Source organism: Meles meles, chromosome 7, assembly GCF_922984935.1.
Source record: "Meles meles chromosome 7, mMelMel3.1 paternal haplotype, whole genome shotgun sequence".
Classification (NCBI taxonomy): Eukaryota; Metazoa; Chordata; class Mammalia; order Carnivora; family Mustelidae; genus Meles; species Meles meles.
The window spans coordinates 54,192,088-54,201,914 of NC_060072.1; the positions used below are offsets into that span (position 1 = coordinate 54,192,088).

Genomic DNA, 9,827 nt, shown 5'->3' on the forward strand with positions numbered 1-9,827 from the left:
AACTGCAGCAAGGACCCAAACAAAATGACGCCAGCATGGTGAAGGAGGGGTCAGGGTCGAAGGTAGCCAGCCCAGCATCCCGGGAGCTGGCGGCACGACGGAAGGAGCCCAGGGCAAAATGCAAGCACCCGGCAGTTCTGTACTGGCCAAGGAATTATAGGACCCCCACTCCTTCCTTCCCTACACTCCAGATCCTAATACGCAGGGAAAAGCTGGATTTTCGCCCTCTGTGTTTGTTTTTGGATCAAACCAAGAAACAGCGAGAAAGAGGGAAGAACATATTTTTATAACGTATTTTTTGCACTCAAACCCTTTTTAATATCACAGCCACAATAAGAATTCGAGTTAAAATATTTTTCATGTTTGCAACACACTGGACACAGGAAAGTTTAGATTGAAAGAGAACTCCTCGAAAATAGAACGCGTTCGTTCCTTCCCCCAACCCCGCACGGTCCAAACGCTGGGGGCGGGACGTCATGACGTCACAATGCCAACGCGCCGCCGAGTTGTTTTTGTGCTCCCGGCTCTTGGGAAAAGCCGCGGGGATTTCTCTACCTGACCCAGTCCGTCCTGCGTCCGAGGGGCCCTGACATCTCTTCTGAGAGCTCTGCCAAGCAGCGTTGCGACGGGAGGTGACATTTCTGAGGCGGTTCTCATACCTCCCGAAATTTGGCGGAGGGAAGGGAGACGGGAGACACGCAACCATCAGCGAGGAAGGCAGGCCCCGTCCGGGGATCTTAGAAACCCTGCGGTCCATCATGAAGTTCCAGTATAAGGAGGACCATCCCTTTGAGTATCGGAAAAAGGAAGGAGAAAAGATCCGGAAGAAGTATCCGGACCGGGTCCCTGTGAGTGCAACGGGGAACGGGGAGAGGGAGGGAGGAGGATGAGCGGGGGTTGTGGGGACTGGGGAGTCATGATGGCTGCCCTTAGGCACCGGAAGAAGGGTGGTCTCGGTGATGACTGAGCCCTGAACTCCCTTCACTGCTAGGAGAGCCCGTGGAATGGATGTTCTCACTGCAAATTTTTCAAAACGCATCTCCCCAGGGCCCGTCATCTTTAGAGCTGACCGCATCTTCAGAGCGGAGCCTACGTTTGAGTGACTCAGCAGTCTTCAGAGGATGTGCAGGTTGAGATGTTGTCAAAATATGGCCCTTTTGTGAGAGAGGGATCGGATTGGGACCCTATATTTGTTCGCTTTAAGACCCCAGGGAAAATGTTCTGGAAATAACTTGATGCGATAAGGTTTGCGTCCATCCATTTCTGCCTTAGGGGCTTCTCCCTTAAGTTGACTTTGGCCCTCATAACATTGGGTTTGGGAGGGAAAGAATCAGAAACCAGGGGATCCTTATTTTTATTCCATAAGAATTAGAAAAGTGTGTGTTGGGGGAGGCGGCACAAGACAGGCCTGGCCCAGAAAACAAGGTCACGTTCTCTGCGCAACAGCCCGATTGCCTCATCATTCTTGGCTCCGGGGGCATTTGTGGATGCAGCCAGCCTCCCTCCGGTACTCATTCTACTAGATTATACCTGGACGCAATAACAAGGACTGAGGCCTTTTTCTTGACGTTTTGGAAGCTAGTTTATGCGGTTAAAATGAGTGCCGGCAGTCAGGAGCAACAGAGGAAACATTAAGGTAGCTTTCTGCATCCGGGCGCTTTTCCCATCACCCCCTCCCCCACCACTTGCCTGGTTTTCTGCAATGTAGGCTGTGCACCCGGATTGGAAGGCAGAAGACTTTGAAGTGTGGTGGGGGGAACAACAGCCCTTAGGTTTTGAAGATGGAGGAGCAGAGACTTTCAGACTGTGATGTATTTAGGCGGGGATATTAGGATAAAGATTACATATTATGTACAGGTAAAGTAATTGTGATTATCTGGTGTCAGTTCTTGACCTGCGGGGGCGGGGGTACTCTGGGGGACTCTTCTCCAATCCTTACCTGATTCTCATGGTATTACAGCTACTGGAAGCCTCTTGGGCCTTCTGCCAGCAGTAGAAATCCCCTGCAGTGCTTTATAAGGAAGCCAGACCTTAGGGCAGTTCCATTCACCAGAAATTGCACACAAGGGTGTTCCGGTAAAAAGGAGAGCTAGCCCAGTTACCCACTGACTAAATGATCCTTCTGCTTGTTTAATCTCTGGACCTTGGGTGACTGCTTCAGAAGTTCCCCCAATTGTAGGATAGCAATCCTACTTTCTTGGAATATTTAAAAATGATAGCTTTCATTTATTGATAGATAACTCTGTACCTGGCAGTATTGTACGTGCTCTGACTTTATTCAGTTCAATCCTCACACCATTATAATCCATTCTACAGATGAAGGATCTGTAGCTCAGAGAAATCAAGTATTCCTAAAGGTTTTCTGTGGGCTGGTGTGTGGCAGAGTTGAGATTCCACCTCTGGTTGTTGGATTCTCCATGCCATATCATTTCTTAGTTTCTAATACAGTTCTATCAAACAATTAATGAAGGAGGCACTGTACCTCACACTGTTAGGTATTGGAAATCAAGAAAAAAAAATCATAGCCCTCAAAACGTGAGAGTCATATGATGCCAGAAAACATCACGGCCTACCGTTTACTCAGAATTCTCTTAAATATGAGGCTCTGTTCCAGTAGCCCTGCCTAAGTCACGGACTTTGAAATGTACCTGTTCCTAAATCTAGTTAGAATTCCCATGTGTTTCTTCACAATGTTTCCAGACATTGTGAAGAAACACATGACCCAGACTGAGATGTTCCCATCTCAGTCATTTACATGAATTCACCCAGAATATTTCAACTCATCCTCCCTATTTTCCTGCTTATTGTTTGATGTAAAAAGTGTTTTACCTGTGCAATAATTTGTAAGCTGTTAGAATCATCACTCAGATCTCATGGTTCCTCCAGATGAATTTTAATTTATAAGCCTCCCAGCTGCTGCTCGGGTGCTCAGCCTGTGACCACCTTTGTAGTTGTGATGCAAGAAGAAGAGCTCTCTGCTCTGAGTTGGGAGATTTTTGTTCTAGTTCTGGGCAGGATCCTTAACCTTGCTGTACTAAAGTGTCCAGTTTACAGAAAAGAGGCTTAAGCGTAAGTGATTTCTAAAGCTCCTTCCAACTAGACCATTAGTGTTACCAAAGCAGTCAAGTACTGTGACTGCTCACATAACTCAATTTCGTTTGGCCTCAACTTACCTCTTAGCTATCATGGAAAAGAACAGAGGGCTCATAACTTAGGAGGTTTTCTTGAGATCTTAAAGTATCTTAATAGCTACAATGTATTGAAAACCTGGAACACTGCAGGAAATTTAGGAACAGATTGTCTAGCCTTTAAACTTTGTCAAAGGCCTTGTGGAGTACTGAACACATTGCACAGAAGAAAAACCTTAGAACTGAAGAGGAAAGGGATCTAGCCAAGGGCCCACAGGTAGAGGTGGGATTCCTGGAAACCTCAAATATTTTCTGGTAAGCCAAGGCTTTAATGATTACCCAACCCCCTCTTGTTCCTCTCCAAATCCTGCCCTCCTGTCTGGATGTGTTACTTGAAATTTGTGGGGCCCCCCCCCACCTTTTTTGCTCTCTTTTTGCTGTTTCCATCGCTTCCTACTGATGGGAGCTGGCAGCTTTCAGGGTTCCTTTGAGACAGTGCTAGGCTCCCTCTCTTTTCCCTTTGATTTTAGTAACCTGCTGCCTTCTGTCCATCCTCATTGTTGGGCCTTCACTGGTCTCTCCCTGAACCTCTTCTTTCTTTTTCTTTTAAATTTCTGACTCATGTATTTTTTTCTCCAGTTTTCATTTTTAAATTTTTAGTGGAATCATGTCCCTCTGGTCTTTCTGGTTCAGGATTCTTTTTCTCTAGTAACAAAATAATGTTTTTCACTATTTTAATGTGTTTCACTTAAGAGCTTCAAGCCCCAAGTCCCTCCCTTTAAGTCAATTTGTATATTAAGATAATTCGTTATAATTTACAAATCATTTTCACATAATATTTCATGGATCAAGGTTATTGTAGCAGTACCATGACTGTAAAATGCTGGGAATAGCCCACAATCCCTGTACTGACAAGAGGAACGCTTGTTCCAACTTCGGTGTGAAAGAGAAGAGAAGGCAAAGGGGTCAGCACTCCAAGAGGAAGACCCTTTGCTCTTCTTTGCTCCCGATGTTATTGGTCCTTCAGGATAGTCACAAATCCTTATCACTGTTTCTCTAGCACAGGATGTGTGACTAGGGGTCTTACTTAACCCAGGAGGATCTGTTCACAGGAAAGTTACGCTATGCTAATCTGCGTGTTCTACGAGTTCTGCTAAACTTAGCCTAAGGGACAGTGCATACATCTGTTCGATCTCGGGGTGGCTGTTGGGACTAAGAAGGCTTCGGGGAACTCCCCTCTGCATTCCAGTGGCAGAGTGGTCCCAGACCCGGCATTCCAAAGGCAAGGCCTATGCCCTTCTCAGAAACCTCCTATTCCCTCAGCAGCCTCTGTGTTAACATTTTAGCAAGCCAGGTATTATGGCTGATTCCAACCTCTACATTAACCCCAATAATAAAAGATGTTTTGGAGAGTTACTGTCTTACTGGAATGCTGTGGCTCAGAGAAGTTAAGTAACCTGTTGAAGCTCACACAGTTCCTCAGGATACTTGCCTAGTGTTACTTCTTCTGTAACTCTCTGTGTGTTTGATCAGGAATGATCGTATTTTCTAAACTAAAAATCTAAAGCTAATGGTTTTACAAAACATTTTAAATATTTATGATTTCCATTATGTAAGATATAAATACTAAGCATATTTTTGTAATTATTCCATAAATATAAACGTTATTAAATGAATATTTAAAATTTCATGCGTAAAATCTTTAATTTTTGTATATATTCTTTTTTCTTTTTTGTTACAGAAATATATGATCTGTAAAATTTGAAGTAATTTAGAAATATTTAATGTAGACATTGAAATCCCTTTAAAATACTAACACCTAATCAATGTTGGTAAATGGGTTATTGGAAGTGACATCATAATACAAGATCTCATTCTCTTAAGTATGATTTGGTACTTTCTTTCACTTAAGAAAATGTGCCTAGAACATTTTTTGGCAGTCATTCTTGAAAATTTTGACAAAGTATAAAATTGAAACCACATTTTATCTGTACCTTTAATAAGCAGCATTCATTGTAAAGAATAAAACTAGTAGATACTCAGGAGCATCGGAGGAAATGCACAGTCCTCTTTTTTTTTTTTGCTTTTTCCCCACCTATCCCCCCTTTTATTGTGTTATGTTAGTCACCATACAGTATATCGTTAGTTTTTGATGTAGTGTTCCATGATTATTGTTTGCGTATAACACCCAGTGCTCCATGCAGTCCATCCCTCCTTAATACCCATCACCAGACTCACCCATCCCCTCACCCTTCTCCCCTCTACAACCCTCAGTTTGTTTCCTGGAGTCCATAGTCTGTTGTGGTTCATCTCCCCCTCTGATTCCTCCCCTTCATTTTTCCCTTCCTGCTTCTAATGTCCTCCATGCTATTCCTTAACATTCCACAGTTCTCTTCATGCTCTCATTAAATACTGGGAAGTACAGATCTGTACCTGGCAGGTAGCTTGTAATTACTTAAACTCAAGGTTCTGTTTACATTTTGACACTCTCCTTCTATTCTCTTCTTATAGCAGTGATAGAACTATAACCTTACTATGGAAGCCCATGTTCCCATAGATTTTGTAAGAGGTAAAAGGGGATGAGAAATGGGAACATTTTATTGGGTCTAGACAAACGTACCTCAAATAGGGTAAGTGTAGAATGTGGAAGAAAAAATATTAGATTAAGTCCTGTATTTTTCATTCTCCCCGTCCTCTCTCCCAGGTGATTGTGGAGAAGGCTCCCAAGGCCAGGGTGCCTGATCTGGACAAAAGGAAGTACCTGGTGCCCTCTGACCTCACCGGTAATGCTTTCTCCCTCCTCATACCTCCTTCCCATGGCAGAGCCTCTTTGGTCCCTCCTGTGTGCATGAAATAGTGGGATTGAGAGGAAGCAGAGTTAAAGAAAGTGGGTGGGATTCTCCTGAGAGAGGGGGACTCAAACAGGAGTGACTCAACCGTTCTCCTTTGCCAGTTCCCTTACTCATTTCCCATCACAGTGGCTTGTGTGATTCAGATACAGCAGAATGCGCAACATTGAAAGCAATGACGAGATGCCAGTATTTTAGAATCTGCTTTGTTACTGTGCTAACAGTTTATTCCAAAAGGAAAGTCAGAGGGAGGATCACATTTTAGAGATTCTCAGCTGAGTACTTTGTCTCCTCAAGCTACTGTTTGTGGGAATATGTTTTGTAGATAGTGTTAGGGATTACGAAGACTATATTCTTTACCTTAATGATCCTTAATGGAATAACCAGTGAATCCAGAAAACCCTAGAAAGATTTTGAAGATGTGTTTGCCCCAGAGTTGTTAGATTTGAATGTCAGTCTTTGAGAACTTTTTCAATATGTTCGATAGAAGGTGCAGTGTTGAACCCAACCCCACTTACTGCCCAGACTTTGGGATGAGTGACCATGCTGAGATTACTGGAGTCCAGTAGAGCTCTCCCCATAACTTGTTTGTCATAAGGTGGGAATGGGGATGGAAGTGCCTTTCAGATCCCATTTAGACAATGATGGTCTGGATGTACATAGGATTCCCTCAAAGTCTCCTCGGGCTTTGAGTGGAGGTGCTGACATGATGTCTGAAATTGAGTAAAGCGGGAAAGGATTGAAGGGTAAACTTCTTGATGGCACATCAGGGAATGTAGAGGCTTCTTTGAGCTGTAATTCCATTTCTAAAGTTACAGGACAGTATTTGATTCTGCTGAGATTCAGTTTACTACTTTAAAGGGCACAGGTGCAGTAGAGTCCTGTGTCCGTCCCATGCATCCCCCACCCGCCCACACTTTCCCTTACGTAATCCTTTTCTGAAACCTTCTTCCTTTTTCCAGTTGGCCAGTTCTACTTCTTAATCCGGAAGAGGATCCACCTGAGGCCCGAGGACGCCTTATTCTTCTTTGTCAACAACACTATCCCTCCCACCAGCGCTACCATGGGCCAGCTGTATGAGGTAAGTGTCCTGGTCACAACAATACCGTGCAGGCTTGTGTTCTCCAGCCTTTGTTCCAGGGTCTACTGATAACACGCCTAGGAAGTAGGGCAAGAGGTGTTACTTCCCTGTATCCTCTTACACACCGCAGTGTACGGCTGTGGGCATTAGATGTCACTTGTCCTCTAGGGATTGAGCAGCCTACTAGATTTATTCTTTTTAAATTCTCAGTTTTGCCTTATTCTAGGGTTCTCATCTTGATCGTCTTTCTTGAAACAGCAAGAAATTGTTTCTGATTGCAAATTCCAAATAAAATGAAATTTTAAAGTAAAAGGTGAAGCCTTTAAATTGTTTCATTTGTCTTAACAGATAAACTGAGTTGGAAAGAATAATTTGCTGACTTCATTTGGTTCAGTTGGTACACTGTTCAGAATCTAATGAAAAAACTATTGTAAAGGACTTGCTTATGCTGTATCAGCCAATTTTATGGCTGTATTATTCCTTAAAGGATTTCATATGGTACTTCCTTCTTACTGTGCCCTGTGAGTTGTGTAAACTTGTTCTAAGAATCTCTTAATCTCATTTTTTATTCTTTAGCATATATTCTCTGTTAGTATATATTGTAGTATATATATATATAGATTTTTGTATCTGTGTTCCCTTGCTAGAATGAGCTTTCTTAAGGGTCATGTTCTTATCTCTGATAATCTGTATGTACTGATGTTCTCCTTGAAGATTCTTTGTGAACTCGAAAGTTGAATTCTAGTCACTTTTGCGTATTTATTCTTTTCTCAGTAGAGGCTGATGATGCCTTGCATACCTGCCTACCTTGTGTGAGGCTCAGAATCCTGAAGATAATGAATGTGATGTTTTCCTCTTGTCTCTTCCCTCAGGACAACCATGAGGAAGACTATTTTCTGTATGTGGCCTACAGTGACGAGAGTGTCTATGGGAAGTGAGTGGTGGAAGCCCAGCAGATGGGAGCACCTGGACTTGGGGGTAGGGGGAGGGGTGTGTGTGTGGGACTTGGGGAAAGGGAGGGCTCCCACCGTGGAGGAGACAGAGGGGAAGACATCTGGAAACACTACACCGCACACACCGTCATCATATTTTCACACGCTCAGTTGATATTTTTTGCTGCTTCCTCAGCCCAGGGAGAAAGCTTGTCTGGACAGAGGTGTTGGATTGGCTTTGAGAGAGGAATGAAGATGATTTAATTTCACAACCTTCCTGTGAATTAATTTTTGTGTGACTTCACAGAAGAGGCAGGAGGCGGGCAAGTTAGGGCCAGAGATGATTGTGGACCACCAGTAACTTCCTGCTCTCCTTCCTCTTTGGGTAGAGATTCTATTTTTGACATTTGCACAAGATAGGTAGGGAAAGGGGATGAGGATGTTTTAGGACTACTGGTAGTAGATCGTTCCTAGGGACCAAAAGAAGCCCATTGTAATTAGAGCATTGTGACCCTGACCTATCTCCACGCCCCCACCCCACCCCATTCATAATCCCACATACAGACCTCACAGCACCACCCAGTGATGCTGGTAGACATTAGGCAGACATTGAGATGGTGCTTTCAGCACTGGAAGATGGGGGCCAGGCATGAGGGACAGTACGGTTTTGAAGATAGTTTCGGTAGCATTAAACTGGAATTGACTAAGTTGAGCATCTCTGTCTAACCTGCTCTCTCTCTGGTGCCCCTTATCCCACACGTCTGTGGGACTTCAGTGAGCCACAGCCATTTCCAATTATGGGCTAAAACCACTCCTTCAGCATTTCCCAAACTTCGCTCCATGTATAGGGACAGAGATGTCTTACGTGTGGAAGGGGCAGGTGTGAGGTGAGACAGGTTGTCTGTGCCTCCCACTCAGCCAGGATTCTTGCTCCCTTGTTGCTGTCCCTCAGTCCCAGGCACACGGAATTGCTAAGTGATGGCCAGCTGCCTTCTGATTTAGGTTTTCACGTACTGCAGCTGCTAGTTAGACAGGCGTGAGGGGATGATGTAATACTTCACAGGGATTCTAAGGATTCTGATTATTTTCACTTTCGGGGGTTGTGTGGGTGGGGGTGGGGAGCAGGAATCGCACTCAAGACATGACATTTCAGTTCATCTCTGCTAATGAAAAGGGTCCTTCCTGTGGGTGAAATCTGTGTCCGTTCTGTCAGCTGCAGATTTTTGTGTAATGAAGTTTATGCTGTCAGGCCAAGGAAATAAAATAATTGCATACCTTGAAAACCAACCGTGTGTTCAGAGATGTTGCTTTTTTGGACTGTACATGTGAGTAGATGGCGTGTGGACTAGGAGCAGAAAGCTTTGAGTGAGGGCGTCTGTTAGAAATGAGCGCTCCCGTGTGGTCAGACATAGACAGGTTTACTTAGCCTTTAAAGTTCAGAGGTGAGTGTGGTGGAGCAGTGTGCCTGGTGCCTGGGTGACATGTGTGTGTGTGATTCTCTGCTCCACAGATAATGCCTTGTCATTGCTTTCTGTGTTTCTCCAAGCTGAGGCTGGAACACTGCCTGGGTGAGCCTCTAAGGGGTAAGGTGGGCGTGTGCTCATTGAAGTGCAGATATCTGGGCCTCATTCCAGGTTTAGCGGACTCAGAATCTCAGCGGAGGCATCCGTGCTGTTAACCAGCTCCTGATTTCTGCTGCACGCTCAAGGTGGAGAGGCATTGCTCTTTCTACCTGGTTTTAGTCTGAGTCCCAGCCAGATCTGTTCTGTCACATCTTGGTCATGAGGCTACCATCTCCCAGAGGAATAAATGGCACAGAGGTAAGGCTTCTGGGGTT

General features: G+C 44.3%; 1 protein-coding gene across 1 annotated transcript; it reads left to right on the forward strand.

Moving 5' to 3' along the window:
- Nucleotides 1-523: 523 nt before the first annotated feature.
- Nucleotides 524-9,277, forward strand: GABARAPL1 (GABA type A receptor associated protein like 1). Its single transcript, XM_046013104.1, has 4 exons — nt 524-848; nt 5,833-5,911; nt 6,940-7,058; nt 7,931-9,277. Exons 1-4 carry the CDS (start codon nt 759-761, stop codon nt 7,994-7,996), a joined length of 354 nt encoding a protein of 117 aa, XP_045869060.1. The 5' UTR covers nt 524-758; the 3' UTR covers nt 7,997-9,277.
- Nucleotides 9,278-9,827: the final 550 nt, after the last annotated feature.